At 50.0% G+C, this 20,186-nt stretch overlaps 1 protein-coding gene across 6 annotated transcripts in view; it reads right to left on the minus strand.

Annotated features, from left to right (window-relative positions):
• Positions 1-20,186, minus strand: part of SPATA13 (spermatogenesis associated 13) — a 111,602-nt gene that overhangs the window by 21,272 nt on the left and 70,144 nt on the right. The window contains exon 2 of one of the 6 annotated variants that reach the window (XM_088842690.1): positions 3,992-4,125. The exons of 4 other annotated variants lie outside the window; for them this stretch is intronic. In XM_088842690.1, coding sequence (XP_088698816.1) covers positions 3,992-4,046 — 55 coding nt within the window. In that variant the 5' untranslated portion in view covers positions 4,047-4,125. Of the gene's footprint in view, positions 1-3,991; positions 4,415-20,186 lie in introns of those variants that run through there. One more of the 6 variants, XM_088842689.1, reaches the window with a different exon arrangement.

The following is a 20,186-nucleotide window of genomic DNA, read 5'->3' on the forward strand; positions in this document are numbered from 1 at the left end:
GGGAGGTGTGCTATGAGACTCGTCTACACAGCGAGACCAGCTGGAGGGCAGTGGGTTCGGATCTGGCTGCTTCAACACCTTGGCTTCAGCCACTCTGTGCCAGCGAGTGTTCCCTGCTCTCAGCAGAAAAGGACCCGGTCCTTCAGTCCACACTGACCACTCCACCTGGAGTGACGCCCCACCCAGAGCCCATGAGCTCCCCCCTCCTCCTTCCGGGCGCCGAGCTCTCACTCCCTACTGAGGGGTGAGGTTGGGACTTCGCACTCCTGCCTGCATTCCCCATTCCCGCGCCACTGGTCAAGCCCCAGGTGGCAGAACAGTCTCTGCCTCTCACGTCCTAGAAGCCTATTAGATTTACTCACTTTAAAATGCTCCCCGTATTTACACTGTCCTTATATTTCAGCAGCTTCACTGTAACACCCTCCTGAGCTGTTCTGAGTCTCTTGTATCCACCCCTCCTGCCCCAGCACTGAACTCGAGGGACCAGGAAGCCTGTGCTGGTCAGTGTCAGCTCACATCTAGTTACAGGAGACAGCCTTCCTATTCGGGGTCAACCTGACACCATCAGGACGGTCCCCTTATGCCTCACCTAGACTTTCAAACCATTCCACACACAAGGTAGTGCTCTGTGAGTCTTCTAAACACGTCGATAACAATACAGTCAAAAAGGGCAGTTGACTTAGACGCGCTGCCCTCCACTGATAACCCTTCATGATGCCCACGGGTCTCCTGGAAATGCCCCTCCCAGGACAGAACTTCACGTCTGGATTAGACTCGGGGCCTTGCTACCCTTGATGCCTGAGCAGTGACAAGGATCATGCCAAGATAGATCTTCATTTATACCAAAGCCGCCAGAACCTCCCCATTTATACGTCCCCCCTCAGAACTGACTCCTCAGAAAAGACTCTGATGAGTTGGGAGTTGGTAATGGACAGGGAAGCCTGGCGTCTAAGCGACTTAACTGAACTGATACCAAACCCCCAGGTGCCCTGTTCCTTTTTTTTTTTTTTTAAAGTGAAAACAGGTTTATTTGGAGAGCTACACATTAATAGGCAGAATGAGGTCCATCTCAGAGGCAAGAGTGGCCCCAGGGTGCTGGGGTGATTAGTTTTTATGGGCTGGGTAATTTCATAGTGGGAGAGTTATTCCAACTATTTTCAGAAGTTGGGCCACAGCCCACTTTTTAGTCTCTTATGGTCAATCTTGAAACTGTCACGGCACCTGTTTATTACAGGTACGTAGTACAATGAGCATATAATGAGGCTCAAGGTCTACTGGAAGTCAGATCTTCTGCCATCTTGGGCCTGGTAGTTTCTAACCAGTTTTCGTTGTATCTTTCATAGCCTGGTCATTCTTTGAATGGTTGTGCCTTGCCTTCTTTCCTGCAGTCTCAATAACACTTATAAAGTTGAATTGTAATTGCCTATTTAGTTATCTGTTTCCTGAACTAAACATCAAGATCAGCAAAGACAGGAACCATGCCTTTCTTGCTCCCCCTCTGCCAATGTCCACTGTACCTCCAGCCTTTTACCCAGTCTCTGGAATAGAGCAGATAATTAGAAAATATGTACTAGTGTGACATAATAAGAAGAAGAGTTTGTTTAGAAAGCTTTGGCTTAAACCATGTGTGAGTACTTTTACTTTTCAATTTAAAGGCAAGTCGTGCCCTGTGCATCCTCCATGCTCTGTATCCCCTGGGGAGGGGCCCTCAGAGTCCTGAGATGGGCAGGCTGGGATTGGGCCTCTGTGCTCTTGGGGGTCTAGAGGCGGGACAGTCTCAGTCCCCGGTGCAGGCCTGGGTTTAGGCCCTGGGTTCTCCCCCTGGGCTGGTCCCTTGGCATGTCACCCCTCAGCAAGCTGCTGCTACTCCTCAGGCTCAGCTCTGATGGTGGCTGCCCTGGCCTCTGCCCATGCCCCACTCCTCCACTGGGCACCCCAGCAGCTCATGCCCACTGCACCCCTCTCAGCTCCTGGCAGTGCCTCGCAGGCGGGCTGCACCACCCTGGGAAGGAACCCGGCTGCTTTCACCACATCCGCAGGTAAACTCCGTGTGGACCAGGCCCCACACTGGAAGCGCCCTGGAGCCACCACTGTCTGTAAACACAGGAGCAAACTGTGGCTGTGAGAGGTGAAGGAACTGCTCCCCAGCTGTGGGGCTGGGACTCAAGTCCTGGTCTGCCTGGCTCCAAAGCAAGCCTGCTGGGCACCTGCCCGGGGCCTCGGGCTTGCTGACCACGGCCACAGGGCAGGACTGCTGACCGCCCACCCTCCCCACCCGCTCCTGCCAGATCTTCCTCTGGGGGGTTGCCAGGCTGCCCCTCAGGGTCCCCTGCCCACTCGGGGCTCTCATCTGAGACAGAATCCCCCCAATATGCAAGCTCTCCACTTGATTCTCCGCTGTCGCGTCTGCAGTCATTTCCATCACGTTTACACACATACACACTTAGCACAGCGGGTACATGAGAGGCAGTGCTGCGAACACAGGAACAGCTATGGCCCCAGCAGAGCCCACGCCTTCCTTCTCTTGGCAGCCAGGCTCAAAGGCGGGCAGGGCTGGAGCCCTGCCCCAAGAGGGCACTTGGGGAGGGAGGGCGCAGACCCCTCGCAGAAGGCCTGGCCAGCTGCGCCTCTCAGAGTGTCGGGCTCAGCACAGGGGCTGAACCCGGCTTCTCTTGGCCTCCACACACACATGTGGGAGGGAGGACCGGGCCCTGCGCCCGCCTGGGGTGGAGGAATGTGGGGGGCGGGCTCCATCGGCCGGCTGCCCTGGGGTAAACACAGGCGCACCCCCAGCCCAGGAGGCCAGCAGGCAGCCAGCTCTCCTCCACGTAGGACCTGGGGCCACCAGCCACTCAGTGACAAGCACAGCCACTCGGCGGGCAGGCCTGAGCCCTGAACACAGGAACCACTGGGCCACTTGTTTTTTTTTATTTTGAATTTGCGTCAGTGAAGCCCTCACCACACCCCTGTCTGTGCTCGGCCAGCACAGGGAGCCAATCGAAACAGGGAAGGCCAGCAAGAAGCACAGAGTACTCAGTGCACTGCGGGGAGGCCCACGCTGCCCTCCGGCTGTCACCTGTAATTCCCATTCATTCCGGGGTGAGTGACTGGAATTCATTTAAGACAAAAACTGAGACAGGACCCTTTTTTTTATTTTTTAAGCATCCCATTGCATGATGTGTAGCAGTCAGCCAGAATGCTTTCCATGAAGCATTTACTCCTTTAAAAGAATACATGGGTTCCAGGTGATAACCTCCCAGTGTGAGAGAACCACCTTTCTAGCTCACCTAGGAACCAGTCTAGTGACAACACTCAAAAAAACACTAAAAAGCAATGATGGAATAAAGCCCCAGTAACCAAGGGGTCGCGGAGAGTCGGACACGACTGAGCGACTGAACTGAACTGAACTGAACTGAACTAAGGCCTGGGTAGTAACACTTTTTGCAAACAGTCGACTATTTTTCCAAAATCAATTCATACCGTTAAACCTCACACACCCCAAATTAGCAAGAACACCGTTATGGACCCCAACAACAATCCCCTGAATAAAGAAGTTTCATGTAACAGAAGCAAAGCCTAGCACAACAAGAACCAGATCCATAACTCATAAAGAACAATCCACGCTTGACTCTTGCTATTTTCTATTTCATACCAGTGGCTGCATAACTCAAACCAGCCTCTGATTTACTGTGTCCACAGCTAAAACTTTTGAAATGAATTTGAGCAAACTCTGGGAGATCGTGAAGGAAAAGGAAGCTTGGCATGCTGCAGTCCATGGGGCCACAAAAAGTCAAACATCACCGAGTGACTGAAGAACAACAACAGCTACAACTGCCCTCAGGACCTCAGGTCCGAACAAAAGACTCGCACACACACACACACACACACACACACACACACACACGCAACCTGACAAGAGGCAGCAGACAGAGCCCTGCAACCTGCAAGAGCAGAGAAAGGACTCAGCAACACGGCCAGTCTGCACACATACCTGGGTGAAGGCTCTCCAGACTCCAGAATCTTGCCATTTCCCCCCTCGCCACCATCCTCGTGTTTGGGAAACAGCCGCGTTCAAAGCGGGGCTGTGGGGTGACGGAGCATCGCAGAGGATCACACAGGCTCTGGCTGCGGAAACGCAGAAAGCGCTTATTCACTGCTGACGCCTCTGCCCGCCTGGCCAGAGCCTCACAGCTCACAGCGCCCGCGGGCGGCTGAGCTTGCAGCCCAGACAGGACGGCGGGGAGGGAAGTCTAAACGCAGGCCAGACGGCTGGCCAGAAACCTATCAGGGGCCCCCGGAGCCTCCAATGCCAGGGACAGCAAGGCAAGGCGCCTGCTGCTTTTCAGAAGCCTCACCCCCAGAGAGTTTCCAAGATGAGAGCTGTCACCCACAGGACAGATAGACAGCAAGTCCTACTGCGGAGCACGGGGAACTACATTCAACATCCTGTGGCAGACCACAGTGGAAGAGTATGAAAAAGAAAGCATATATAGCAATACGCATAACTGAGTCACTGTCCTGTACAGCAGAAATTAACACAACACTATAAATCAACAACACTCCAAATAAAAAAGAAATAAAAGGGCTCAGAAAAAAAAAAAAGGACCTATTTCAAGGGGGAAGAAGCACAGAGGTCACTAGGTTCAAACTGTATCTGGGATTCCATGCTCTGGTGTGCCAAAACCTCCAACTTTGACATCACATTTATATTAACTGCAAATCTGTGAACACTTTAAGAGAGATTTTGTTTAACAAATGTGTATGTGTGAATATGTGTGCCTTCTATATAAAAAGCACATGTATGTCTTTTACTGTATAAACGTCTGTTCTCTATAGTGCAGAAAACTGTTCCTTCTTTGAAGAGGCTTCTCTAGATGACGTGGGTCACTTATTTCCTCTCTCATTTTTGCTTTTTCCCCAGTTGTCTACAGTGAGCAAGTCCTATTGTGAAACGACACCTACAAACAAACAGCTTCCTTCCATCTCCTCAGGACAGGAAGACCATACGTTTTACCTTCACGAGCAAGGAGACGACACACGCAGAGTAGTGATCATGTGGTCGTTCCCCAATAAATGGCTGAAAACTGAGCCCATGTGTGCAGGCTCTGGGGTGATGGACCCCCCATCTCACTCCACCAGCTCAGACCTTCAGGGGTTCATGTTTGGTCTATACAGTGGGGACAGCCAGCCTCCCACAACGCTCCCAGGTTCTTGAGAACATGTGGGGATTAATAAACAGGACTGCAGCTGCTCTCAGAACCCGAGTCCATAATCACTGGCTGATTCCCAGACTTCACAGCACGAGGGGTCAATGGGCAGAGCTGCAATGTCAGCTAAGACACCCACCCCAAGCACATGCTTCCCCGGAGGCTTTTCTTATCCTTAATTATCTATGGCTGTTTCTATTGACTCAGGGCATCCCACTCTTAAATCCAGCTAAGGTTTCAATAAACTACAAAGAGGCAAAACTTGCACACATATGAACACACACAAACACGCACACACACTACACTCACAAAACTCGACTGGTTTCAAATCTATCCCATGCAAATATATGTATATTTTAATATTTTTTTATTTGTCTGTGCCAGGTCTGGTCTATATGTGGGATCTGGTTCCTTGACCAGGGATTGACCCCTAGCCCCCTGTTTTGGAAGCTTGGAGTCTTAGCCACTGGACAACTAGGGAAGTCCCCCCTTGCGAATATTTTTTAAAAATGAATTAAAAGAGTCAAATTTTTAAAAACAATTAAAAGACAAATCATTCACTAGGAGCATATGTGTCCTTAATTAAGGCAGTGCTTCATTGCAGGAGGGACTCAAAAGACTCCTCAAGGTTGCTTCTCCAAGCAGCTCACTGTCTATGCGGTAAGGTTGCTTCCCATAGGCTCCAAGTCCAGATTACGACACCCGTGTCACCTTGTTTAACACAGAATGTCCCATAAGGCCACAAACCCCTCTTTTCAGAGTAACATGAACGACCACCCCAAAGGCTGTGGTCCAGGGACCAGCAGCACAGGGTGACCGGGGAGCTGGTGGGACGTGAACCCTTGGGGCCCCATCCCGGCCCGTGGAATCAGAGCCTGACTCAGGTCTGAGAAGTGTTAATTCAGAAATGAGTGAAGCCCGTGGAATGCAAGGGTGGACCTGGTTTTAAGGAAGAAGTGAAACGCTGAAGGCTGAAACACAAAGCAGTGAAATGCGGGAACTCATTCTGATGAGCACACTTTCTAAGGGAGACTGAAATCCAGCAGGAGGCAAAGGAAATCCAGAGTGCTTTTATTTTCTTAAAAAAAAAATAATAATAATTTTTGTTGTTGTTGTTGTTAAACTTGCAAGTTTTCAAAAAAAAAAAAACAAAAAACCTCTCTTGGCTGCATTTCCTTGGCACTATCTTAACTTGGGTCCACAGCTCACTTTCACTCTCCCTGGGCAGCTTCTTTCCCAAGGACTTTTTCTAAATCCAGAGATGGGGTCAGGGAGATTAAGGTCCTTGGATCTTAGGATTTTAAACCAAAGGCATTTGCTGAGTAAACTTACTTTACTAAGCACACACTCAAAACAAACATAAAGATAAAAAGAAGGAAAAAAGTAAATAAACAAAAACTTAATTTAAATGAGGCATTTCCTCAAAGGAAGATGAACCAACAACACTTGGAAGATATTTTTGGAAGAACCTACAGAGGCAGTTTGACTTTAGGATTAAAAAAATTCTTTAGTGATTAGAGCCTATATTAACCAGATCAATAAGAATATTGCAACAAAGACCTTAAGCACAGCTGAAGGAAGTCTTGATCTCCTCCACGCTCTACCCCCAACCCCCACCTCTGGGAATAGTTTATTTTCCTTGGGTAAGACGCTGCTACAGGGTTGGGACTAGGATATCACCAACCTTGACAACTGGTAGAAAGAATTAAGAAAAGGATTGAGTCCCACTGGAGAGCAGAAAAACCCCAACTGTACATTAATATCAAATATTTGGAAGTCAGAGGATAAAATAAAAGTTGGAATCACACAGGATGTTATGATCATGTTTACTCTACAGATATAGAAGGAACTAAGGCTATTTTTGGCAGAGTGGCCCTAAGACCCACACACAGTTACACCCATACGTCTGGAAAAGGAGAGGGTAAGTTAGTGCTGGTGCCTCTGACTAAACCAGCACTCAACCTTTTACCCTCCAGGACCGGCTCTTGAGACGACCACCAGGTGGTCGTTAAGGCTGCACTTAGCTCCGACTTACTGGCATCTCCTCAAGTACAAAATGGTTCAGGTCTTCTTACATGGCCTCCTTAGGACTTGGGGCGGAAAGGTCACCAGCATTGGCCATCTGCTCAGCAACCAACATTCCCAGCTGCTGCTTCACCAAAGCTGCAGCTCCCTGCATGGCGCAGATTCCCTTAACCTGGGAATATTCTAGAACCTCCCCCGCCCGAGGATTGGGTATCACCTCACCACCAAGACCTGCAGGCCAGGCACAGGGTGGTAGGAGGCCAAGAAGAGGCATACTGTGCCCCGAACGGCACTACCGCCAGCTTCAGAGTGAGCTGGAGGCTGGGACACGTCAGAACCGAGGTGGCTTCTGCCCCAGCCCAGAACCCCGGTGAGCACCCAGAGTCACGAGGAACACAGCAAGGGCTCTGAGTCCACCCAGTTGCTGCCCTTGCTGCTGATGCCCTAAAGCTGGGATGGGGGTGATTTCTGAACAGGAAATGATCAGCTTCACCTACCATGAGTTACTCAGACTCACAGGCTTCCTTGTGGCTCAGCAGTAAAGAACCTTCCTGTCAGTGCAGGAGACCCAGGAGAACTAGGTTCAATCCTGGGTCAGGAGAATCTCCTGAAGGAGGGCATGGCAACCCACTCCAGTATTCTTGCCTGGAGAATCCCATGGACAGAGGAGCCTAGCAGGCTACAGTCCATGGGATCGCAAAGAGTTGAACACGACTGAGCGACTAAACAACTCAGACCTACTGTACCCTTGTCTATTAGCATAAATAATGGAGTGTCCAGAGGGGTCCCTGTATTCTGAATGGATTACAGACAGACATTAGCACTAATCTTACAGGCCACAGTTACACCAGTTTTGAGAGAAGCAGAAGAACACAGAACAGAGACACTCAACACAACACAACACATAACGTTTCCTAGCCCACACAGTCATACAACCAACCATAGACCCCGTTTTCGTCAGCTGCCTGCTGGCAGAGGGCAAGGCAGGCCCCACGCAGGTCTTCCTGAAACATTGCACAGCAGGCCGACTCCTGACCACAGAGGGCAGGCCCCTCACTCCAACACACAGGAAATAGAGCGCAGGTGACAACAAGGAGCAGTGAGAACCGAAGGCAGAGTGTAAGATGTAGGTCTTCAAAGCTGCTGCTTTTCCACTGGAGGGGCCGAATGCCTGCCGCCCTAACTGATAGGAGATGCACTCTCAATGCCTTAGTGAACACCAAAGACACCCCAAAGACACTGGTCCTCCTGGGCTCCGACTACAACTTTTAGGCTAATTCAGAAACAGATCCAAAATTCTCCTTTAAAAGAAAAGGTAGGTACTGTCTCAACGTGACAACCAAGGCCTGTCCCATCTTCTGTAAATAACCACGTGGGGTTTTCATCCTTCAAGGCCTGGGACACATTTCAAACATAACAAGAACAAAACAGAAAATGGATGAACTTCACTTTTGTCTTTAATAAAAGACAATTATTAGGCGTGGCCTTAAAAACTGACACACAGGTGAACTTCTGTGCACATAAACAAAATAACTTTGTGTTCTATGCTGGAAAAGCATAGCACCTGGGAGATAGGGAGTGGAATGGGAGCAACGTGGGCTTCGGGGTCTGTCTGATCTGCTCTGATCGCAGGCCTCACTGTCTTGTGACTTAAGTCCCACTTAACTGAGCGAGAAAAAGCACGGCCTTCAGATTTTTAAACCTCAGATTCCTCATCCACAAGACAGGATCAGGCATGCAGGCCAGGTGCTTGGCCTGGTGGTGGTGGTTTGCTCCACGTTTATCTCTTTTGCGCTCCTCCTCTTGACTTTTAATATTCTTTCGTTTCCTTCTCTTTAAAAAAAATTTTTTTACAGACGTACAGTTGACTTACAACGTTGTGTTAGCCTCAGGCATATGGCAAAGTGATTAGTTATACACATACAGATAAATATATTCTTTTTCATATTCTTTTCCATAACCATTTATTATAGGGTATTGAATATAGTTCCCTATTCTTTTCTTTTTAAAATCCAGTTTCTGAGACTTGGCATTAGACGTATGGTATTTTGAAAACTTTTTAAACTCTGTACTTTAGAATGATTGGAACAAATACATGTGTTAGAACTGAGAATGTTTTAAAGGTTAGAAAGATGAGAATTTCAAGAGTTTGACGGAGAAACGTTAAAAAAAAAACACTTCATGTTTTTCTGAGACAGGAAGAACACTATCTTTCTTTTTTTAAAAAAGAAAACTTGATTCTGGGCAACGATAAGGCTGAGACAGCAGCCAAGGCTGCCGGAGCTGACACCTGTCTCAGAATTGCAGGCCTGTGGTCTAAGGGCCTGACATCTACATCTGCAGGATCAGCTCCTACAGGTGGCACCCTGTCCTGGTTCTGAATCCAGACGTCCACATGTTCTCACAGTCCAGTCAGCAGCAAGAGACTTCAGCCAGGACAGTGTCAGTGTCTTCAGACAAAAAGAACAGAATCATCTTGATTCACAAATAAAAACACCCAGTGCCCGTGACCCTGGGCAGGAGAGCCTGAAACGGGATGGGGACAGCAGAGAGCCAGACCTGGCCCCGAACACACCTGACCATCAGGGCTCCACCATTCCCACCCTTCAGCCAGTCGCCCAGAGCTCTGCTATAATCACCCACTCCGACCGTGCTGAGCAAGGACCAGACGACTTTGTATTTTCTCTCTGATTCTTCACTGAGAGAAAACTTTAGGAAAGCAGACGCAGACAGAGTTTATCGAGATCAGACAAGGTTTTCTGGTGCAGCTAAAGTAATCTCAAGGCATCACACACCCCTCAGCACCTGCTATTGCTTTTCTTTTCTTCTTTCCTTTTAACAAAAAGTTTAGGCATTTCTAGGACATACTGTGGGAAATCTCTGATGAGGCCTGAAATTTGGGGTCAAGAGAGTCAAAACATTTGGTCGAGTTACCTTGTTTCCCCCCTAATAACCTGTGTGTCTGCCTTTTAGATGGATTTAACTGACATTTGGATAATAATTAAACAGAACACTGTCACACATGGACTCTTGGGTAACTCCTAGGGCTGTCTGTACTCATTAGATTAAATGACCTGTCAACAGCTAAACTGCTGGTTACTGAGGTTGAGTTAGTAACTCAGAACTCTGGCTGCAAATACAACCCATCACTACCTTGTCACCAGAATAATGACTGCTTCTCTTTACTACACACTTACAGCGTACCAGATTGTTCTCACACATCTGTGAGCAATAGTAATATTTCCTACCGATAGACAAGAACATTAAGACTGGGGTGTGAAATGACTTGCCAAGGTCAACGAGGGACTGGGACTCAACTCTGTTTTGTTGACCCAAATGCCGGTTCACAAGAAAATCAACTTTCATAACAATCACTAGAATAGAACAATGCCAGAACAGTAGATTATAAGAAGGATCATCAACAACAAAAATACTAACGCAAAAGGAATAAAACCTATTTTTTTGTTCTGATCATGTAAAAAATTAATCTAAAGAGTCTTAACAAATTTATTAACTTCACATAAGACTTTTCAAAAAATATGACTCAGTAATTTCTTGTTGCTGTTGTTTAGTTGCTGAGTCCTGTCCAACTTTTTGCAATCCCATGGACTGTCACCCACCAGACTCCTCTGTCCATGGGATTTCCCAGGCAACAAATAGTGGAGTGGGTTGCCATTTTCTTCTCCAGGGGATCTTTGAGACCCAGGGATCAAACCCACGTCTCCTGCATTGCAGGTGGATTCTTTACTGCTGAGTCAGTGATTTCTTAAAATTTATTTGATTAAAAAAAATCAGAGCCTCCCTTGTGGTTTAGACAGTAAAGAATCTGCCTGCGATGCAAGAGGACCCCAGTTCGATCCCTAGGTTGGGAAGAACCCCTGGAAAAGGGATGGCTACCCATTCCAGTATTTTTGTCTGGAGAATCCCACAGAGAGAGGAACCTGTCAGGCTATAGGCCATGGGATCACACAGAGTTGGACACGACTGAGCGACTAATGATTAAATTGCCCCCACATTCTTAATGTTGGGGCATTACATCAGAACTCTAAACCAAGGAATGGAACTTTCTGGTGTATACTTAACATGACTATTTCAAAAATTTTTAATAAACATTGATATGGTCCTATTAATGAACTTTCCCATTATGGTAACATAAAGCCAAGATAATTTTTAATATGGTAGCGAAACAAACAGTTTTTCACTAGTCCTAACACTTCAGTTCAGTTCGGTTCAGTCGCTCAGTCGTGTCCAACTCTTTGCGACCCCATGAATCACAGCACGCCAGGCCTCCCTATCCATCACCTAACACTTAGAGGACATTTTCAATTATCAAATCAGAAAACCAACACGGATAAACCAAACAGACAGAACCCCTCCTCACTCATACGCAAGGTGTAGACTTTTCCCCACAACCTTGCAGACACCCTCTGTGCATCCTGGCTCTGCCTTCCCACTGAACCAAAACTGTTTTTCTCAAAACCTCCAAGTCTGTGGGCTTCCCTGGAGGCTCAGTGGTAAAGAACCCATCTGCCAATGCAGGAGACATGAGTTCGATCCCTGATCCTGGAAGATCCCACACGCCACGGAGCAACTAAGCCTGAGCACCACAACTATTGAGCCTGTGCTCTAGAGCCTGGGAGCTGCAACAAGAAAAGCCACAGCAAGGAGAAGCCCATGCACCGTAAGTAGAGAAAAGCCTGCACAGTAACAAAGACCCAGAACAACCAAAAAAAAAAAACAACCCAGCAAGTTCTTAATTGGCGCTGGATCCATGGAAATGTCTCAGAGCACTCGCTTGACCCTTGCCACGGGTGACACGGTAAGCACTGCCTTCCTGGGGCTCAGCATCCTTGGACAACTGGACACCACTCACCCGTCTGGCCATTCCATTTCTATCTTCACTGTGGATTTATTTTCCTTCATGGGCCCCCCAGTGCCGTCCTCTCTTCTCACTCCAAACACACCCTGCTGGGACCTCTCTATCAGTGGCCTGGAGAACAGCCAGCCACGTGTGGACCACTCCTCCCCGAACTCCCCTCGAGCCCAGGCCCCCATCCTCCTCAGACCGCACCGTGCAGGCCGGGTGACGAGATCTCCACCCAGCTGTCCCACCAGTGCCTCCAGGTCCAAGGCCTGGAACAGACCCAAGCCCCGCACTTGTGTGCTTTTTTCCCACGCTCCCCTTCACCCGGGTGCAGGGAGGGTCTGCCCCACAAACATCCAGACAATGGCTGGACTTTCAGGTCTTTGCTTTTCCTAGAAAACCATCAAGTTCCTGGTTAAGGGCTCTGTCCCCAAGCAGGTCCACAATTTAGCTAGTAAGTCACCGAATGCAAAGCGAACCACTTAAAACCCTTCTGTGGCTCCTGGCTCTTCCAGGATAGACCGGCCCTGAGGAAGGCCCTGAGCAGGCCATTTCCTTCCTCCCACCATGGTCTGATCCCTGGTACAGACCCGCAGCTCTCCCCGCTACAGACACCAAGTGTGGTCAAGCTGCCTGAAAGACCCACGTCAGACAGTACACCCGCATCACGCCCGGAACCCTTCAACTTCTACATACAAAGGTGCGGCTGCCTCATCGGTGTCATTCCCGAGGACCAGAGGACTCCCCCACATGTGATCATGGGACGGGGATTCTGCATGTGAGACCACGACGTATCAACTGTGATGGCCAGTTCTGGATGCTTTTAAATGATAACCAGAAGCATTCTGAGCTCAGAGTTCCTGGTTTTTCCACATTTTACGCTCTCAATTCTTATCTGAATGAAATAATTTTTTAACAATTCATCTTTATCAAGAGTTCAGTTTTCTTAGAGTCTCTTCTGAGTCTCAATTTAAATTTCATTTGCTTATGGAGCTGGACAGGCTCCATGACCACAGTAATGACCACAGCTGCCAGAGCCAGGCTGCAACCATGCCCCTGACTCTGGGTAAGGACACGACCCACCCATGAGAGCAGTGGTGGGTGCTGTGTCATTCCCCCCACCTCCCAGCCATCCCAAGTGAGCCCTGGGCAGGAGCGGCCACCACCTGCACCAGGGACACTTCCCTTTGATTGGGTTAAGAAAGCTTCTGAGGGGCAACCTGACCCTGGCTTCTCAAGCAGGCTCTCCTCCTCCCGCCCCCACCCTCTGTACAGGCTGCTTCACAGCCTAGAACAAACACACCTTCTCCAACAACAGACTCCACCTGAGTCCCACTCAGCCTTCAATCTCAGCTTTGCTTTGGCTTTCCCAGGAAAGCCTGGGACTCCCTGGATGGGATCTGCTGCCCTGTGCTTACACTCACCTGCTTGGGCACTGCCATGGCTTTCCGGGCCCGGACACCCGCCGGGGGGTTCTGTGAGCTCAGCCTCTGGCTTTCTGGGACCCGCCAGCCTGCACTCCAGGGCCCCTTGTATCACAGGGCACCAGTGTACACACAAGTAATACACGGCAACATGCAGCTGTGCTCTATGCAGCCATACAAATGAGGGGTCTCCTAATCCAAGGGCGAAGTGAAAACTCAGCTCGAAAAGGTTTCAGGCACCCTGTTCACATCCTGAAAAGCCACTCTTTATCTCCTATTGGCATGTCCCATGTCATTTCTGGATAATATTAAGCTCATCGACTTCATAAGGGGGATAGGTAAGCTGGCTTCTAAAACCGACACTAGTTCCTAAGTGGGGAAAAGAAAACGAGCACCTCCATAAGAAGATCTCCGAGTCTGAGACATCAGTGCACCCCGGCCCAAAATCAGCTGGGAGAACGAGAACGGGAAGATGCGGAGGGAACAATGGCCCCAAGGGGTCACCCCAGCCGCTCCTTGGAAGTGCTGGGCTTCAGGGGCGGGGGCCTCTGGACACACGCCTCTCCCAGTGGACACAGCAGCCTTGAAACTGTGGGGAACGTTCACCCGAGGAAAGCCTGGCGGGGAGGGGGCGACGGTTGGGGGTGCGCACGCAGCCTCTCCCTCCCCGCAGGCCGCGCAGCACCCCCGCGTGCAGGGCCTCAGCAACACCAGCACCCCCGCGCGGGGCCACAGGGCAACACCAGCACCCCCGCGCGGGGCCACAGGGCAACACCAGCACCCCCCGCGAGGGACCGCAGCAACACCAGCACCCCCCACGAGGGACTGCAGGGCAACACCAGCATCCCCCGCGCGGGGCCACAGGGCAACACCAGCAGCCCCCACGAGGGACCGCAGCAACACCAGCACCCCCGCGCGGGGCCACAGAGCAACACTGGTATCCCCCGCGAGGGACCGCAGGGCGACACCAGCATCCCGCGTGCGGGGCGCAGGCCCTCCAGCAACGCGCACCAGGACAGGGGGCGCACAGCTGGGGTTTGGGAGGAGCCCCAGTTCTGGTTTCCCCAGAGGTCCCGGGGGTTTGCAGAATGCAGGGCAGGTTGTCAGGGTCGCGAGCCCACCCCGCAGTGCACCCTCGGCTCAGGGTGGGCTGCGTTGGACCTGCCCGGGTGCGCCCTTCTCCACGGACCCCACAGAGCACAAGGGCAACCCTGCGGTGGGGGCGGGACCCCTGGGGGCGGTCCAGGACACACCCCCTCGGAGTTGGACCCGCTCTACCAAGGGCCTCTGTGTTCTCCACAAAAGGAAAAATGCAGCATCTTGGACTTCTCACCACCAAGTACCTTACTTTGTAAATTCTTAATCCCACTCTTATCTCTAGATTTATACTCTTGTTGTAGGCCCTGATCAATTGCCCTGCGATCTGCAGTATTTTTTCTTGCTTTCTTACTGACAGCAGAACTGGGAATTTTTAAAACCTCAGAGTATGTTTTTCAAAATAGCTCCTCCCTCACCAACCCCTGGCTAGCTCTGATGTGCTTCACAGATAGGTGGCCTGTTGTATAATTTGGGTTTTCTTTTGTAGAACACGATGTTTTATATAAATATATATATATATATGCATATCAATCTATATATCAAGCTTTTCAGGACTGGATTCTTTGGTTTTTTCCACATGAAAAATATACATGGGTGGTTATGAGTTTGAGCTTCAGGACTCCCTTGTTAACAGCTTAAATGATGACATCATTCTACTGAAGACAGATTCTGGCCCAGCTCATTGGATAGCTACCCTGATTTAATGTCATCCTCTTTCTTACCTTGTGAAGTGACCATATTACAGTCATAAGAAATTAAGGTATGAAAATCAAATCAAATCAAGCAATAATTTGAGTAAATTTCAAAATATTTTAAAAAGCCATAAAAAGTCCAATCAAGTCAATTCATGCTTCCCTCTACTTATAATAATTAGTTATCATTGTACCTAACCTGGCCATTTTCTCTCCTCTGTTGTTCTCCTTCCTGGGGAGCAGTTCAGACATCACTTGGTTTGCCTCACAGGAGAAAACTCATCTGAACTCGACAGGCAGGGTGGGTAGAAAGAGAAGCATGCGTAGACACGAGAATAACAATTCTGAAGGGCGATCAAACTGGACTTCTTACCAGAACAGGTGGGCCAGTTACTGGAGGAAGGATGGCAGGAACAGAAGTAAGTTTGGGACACTCAGGCTGCCGCAAAATAAGCTGTCTTGGATGTAAGAAAAAAATATCATAAAGGAAAAACACAGATGGCAGTGAAGACAGTTCCCTAAGAAAAGTGAGCATGCCCAGGCACGGCCGCTCAGATCCAAGGAAGACCAAGGGGCATAGACCCCCATCGCCAATAAAGCCACAGGGTTTGGACAGCCGCCTCCCAGCCGTGAACTTGACAAAAGCACCATGTTGACTCACGGTGGAATTCTATTATCCAACGCCACAGCCGAGCAGTGGGTAAACATGACCCAGGACTGCTCCGTGTCACCTGTCCTCTGACACACATGAGCCAGGGAGGAGATGAGACAGTGCTCTAAGCAAAGGGAGAGAGAAAGGAAAGTTCTGGAAGGGAACGCAGGGCAAGTTCACTTTCACCTAAAAGGATTAGGTCTTCACTTCTCAAAAAAAATTAAATTGCTACGTTCAAAACTCCACATTTTGAGAAATTGTTACTTGCGGGGCACATCTTGATTTGAGGATTTTTGAGAGCACCTGACCAGGGAGGAGGAAATATACTGTTCACTATTTTAAAAAGGTTTTATTCTAGGAAATTGCAAACGAACTCAGAAGCCGAAAAATTATATGATGAACACATAAGGATTAATATTTTATCAATCTTTTCCAACTAGGTCCCAGTGACTTTTGGATATTTTAAAGCAAATCTCAAATATATCATTTCACGCAACATATTTAGTATGCACAGAAACGAATAAGGACTGAAAAATAACTACACTATCATTATCATAATAAACAAAATTGACAGTAATTCCTTCTCTGAATACTAAGTCCATGTGAAAATGTCCCTCCTCGTTTCAAAATGACCTTTTTATAGCTGGTTGGGTGGTATCAGAATCCAAACAAGGTCCACACACTACATTTACCAAACACAAATCAGATCAAAACAGATCTGTCCATTTGGGTGGCATCTACCAGGGATTCTGCATGCAACACATAGCTCCTGAGCTAGGTTCATTCCAGCACGTCGATGGGAGGGGAACTGGGCCCCCAGGCTGCCCATTCCTGAGGCAGCTGAGGGGCCAGCTCCTGGCAGATGGATAAGAAGGGGTCTGGGGGACAGGAATGCTGGAGCTGGCCTGTCAGGTTCTCACCATCCCCCGGGCTTCCCAAACCACATGATGGACATGGTAGCTTCTGTTAGTGGGCTGGGGACCAAGGGATCCAGGACTTCCGTGGTGGTGGGAGGTCCACACAGAAGAGCAGATGTCATTTCTGTCCTGGACGGCACGGCCAGCTTGGTCACTGGGATGGTCCATCCCATCGGACCCCTGGCTGTGCTAAACTTATCACAGGGTCCCTAGGGACAAAACTGACTAGTGACTCCATGAAGGTGCTGCTTGATTCATGGGGCAGGAAATCCCCAAGTCAGTGGGCAGAAGGCACACACGAGCCACCACCACAGGGATCCAAGGATCTCGCCCCACACCCAGATCTAACCTGGTTCCGACTCAGAGCCTCCTCCTGAGGCAGAAGCCAGATGACCATGGGGTGGGGGGTCCCATTTCTACAATCCTTCCCTCTGGAATTCCTTGGTGATGGAGCCCCCAAGAAAGGGAGGTCCCCCAGCATCTAATCGATGCTCTGTGGGAAATTTCTGACTGAGAGGAGATGGCCTCATTAGGGGTTACGCATGTGGACCAGAATAAATGACTTGGCCGAGGAGCCCCTGGAGGAGCTTGGGAAGGACACTGTGGTTACCAGACTGCTCTGGGGAGGATGTGACTGGACACATCAGAACACACCCTAGCACAGGAAACCACCCGTCCCATGGAAATCCACTGCAAACGAGGTGTTTAACAACCATGTGACTTTATGTACACCCCGCACATGCCCATCTTTGTTCCTGGTCATCTTGATGCTGACTCAGCGGGTTCAAAAAATAAAATGGCCCTGGTGGCAGAAACGGATGCCAAGCCTGGGCTAAACCATTGATGTCCCCTCAACAAAGTTAATGATACGGTGCCTTGAAGGACCCAGACGGCTACTTGTGGGGAGCTGATTACAGTGGACCCTTTTCACAATAGGTGGTTTGTCCTTCCTGGAAAAGACACTTATTCTAGATTTGGATTTGTCTGTCTTGCCTATCAGAGTGCTGCTGGAATCTCCCCGGAGGGGCTGCTGTTCACCGCAGTGCAGAAACGAAGGGGTCAACACGGGGGGTTCACGATCAGTTAATAATACACTTGCAAAGTGTTTTCTTTCCACCCAGTAACTCTGCTCTGTCAAAGCTGAATCTCCTCCCCTCCCAGGAGGGGCTCCTAGCAGCATCCCAGCCCTGGTGCCACTGGCTCCGAGCCCGGGTGGGGCTGGTGAGCCTCCTCGGGCATGAGGAATGAGCACCCGGGGAGCACACGGTGTCCTCTGTGGTCCCTGCCACCAGCATTTCCCAATTGGACAAATGCGGCAACCTCCAATCAGCCTCCTTCCCCTGGCCTCACTCCCACGGCCTTGCTCTCTGAAGCCCAGTTGGCAACGGCTTCCACTTCACTTGGAACAACCCTGACTCCTTGAAACCTAAGATGCCCTTTCTATGCAGACTCTCTCTAGCCTCCGGGTTGCCCCTGGCCTCCCCCGCCCTGGACTCCTGAGCTCCAGGCACCCGGCCTTCTCCCTGAACCTCGGACACACTGAGCTCCTGCCTGACCTGGGCATTTGATGCTCCTTTGACTGGTACTTGAGCTCCCTCAGATCTTCGCTCCCTGCTCATCTTCCAAGTCTCGGCTCCAAGGCCACCTCCTCAGAGACACGAGGTCGCCCTCCACCACTCCCATCTTCTCCAGAAGGCTCACTGGTGCCCAAGGGAGTCCTGTGTATCCACTCACTGCTTCTGTTTAAATGCGGAATATACACGCTTTGCGATGCTTTACTCTCTGCTCTACTCCAGCACTGACAGCGGTGCCTGGCTCAGAGCTGACGCTCCACGTATTTTTCTTTCCTTTTTTGTAGACTGACAGGTTTTCCACCAAGAGGAGAATAAGGAGACCGTGATGACTGGAAGCAAGCGGGGCCACTGCCAGCTCAGAATCTTGAGGACAGGCTTGGAGCACCTCAGAAGGCAAAGATAAGCACCAGGTGCTGTGAGGAGCAGGGGGTCTGGAGTGCGTGGGGACCAGACGTGCAGAAGGAGAGATGGCACGTGTGCCCCACAGCCAGCCGCAGAGGGGAGGTTCGTCCATTCCTGTACCGGGCATGTGCACGGGTGAAGTCTTCGTGTTCTCTGTTTCCTCTCCTCCCACTTCTTTCCACTGTGAGATGCGTGTGTTGCTTACATTTACTTCTGGGCACAAACAGTGGTGGGCCTGGAGGAGGGAGGCACCTGATCAGAGGTCCTGGACTTGGACTGATGAGCCTCTGGGCTGCTTCCAGGGAAAGACTGAGAGGGTTCTCATGAGACATGGAATTGGGGTGCCATGTCCTGTTAAAAAACGAATGCCTGGGAATTCCCTGGTGGTCCAGTGGTTAGGACTTTGCGCTTTCACTGCTGAGGGCCTGGGTTCAGTCCCTGGTCAGGGAACTAAGATGCTGCAAGCTGCATGTGCCACCTCCTACCCCCAAAGAACACCCTCCACCTGCTTCACCTTTCTTCATGGTGCCCCTGCAGTGTTACAGCTCCTTGTTAACTCATCGTCCCCGCACAAGGACCTGTGAGATGAAAGGGGCTTCGCTGTGCTCCCGGCACATGGCAGGCCCTTGGGAGACACTGAATCAATGAATGATTTCCCTGGAGGAACGACCTTCCTCCACCGCGGCTGGGGAATCCACACACTCACTGCCTCATCCCTGGAGGACCCATCCTACCCCATGCCCCAAGTTGGTGGACCCATCACCTGAGCTGGGGGGCTGAACCCCCTTCCTGGGACTCTGACTCCCTAGTGAGTGACTCAAGGACAGACGGATGGTGTCTTCCTCGGCTCCTTCCACATGGCTCCCTGGCTCCCAAGGACCACCCTGACTGTCAGGTATTTCCTAGATGCATTTCCAGCCACCCCATCAATTTTGGGGACACCTGACACCCTCCCAAGACAGTCTCTTTTTGCTCTAGCTAGGCAGGGTGAGTTTTTGCTACTTCTCAACAAAAGAACACTAAAAACAGAACATAACATGGTTCCAGAAAGCACAGAAATAAGCTGTTCGTGTAAGTACAGGGTTGGAGGAGAAACCATCCACATTCCTACCCACCTAACTACAGTATTTTCACTTTTGCACACTCGTGTTAAACCTTTGGCAGCATATGAGCATGCTGCATAGGGCTGCAATCATGGTTTGTTACGGGTTGAATGTGTACCCCACAAAAGATGCTGAAATTCTAACCCCCAGTACCAGAGAGGATGTGTCCTTATTTGGAAACAAGCTCTTTGTAAATGACCAAGCTGACATGTGGTCATTAGGACGGTC

The sequence above is a fragment of the Moschus berezovskii genome, chromosome 13 (genome assembly GCF_049115385.1).
Source record: "Moschus berezovskii isolate FMDL1 chromosome 13, NW_MosBer_1.0, whole genome shotgun sequence".
Taxonomy (NCBI): domain Eukaryota; kingdom Metazoa; phylum Chordata; class Mammalia; order Artiodactyla; family Moschidae; genus Moschus; species Moschus berezovskii.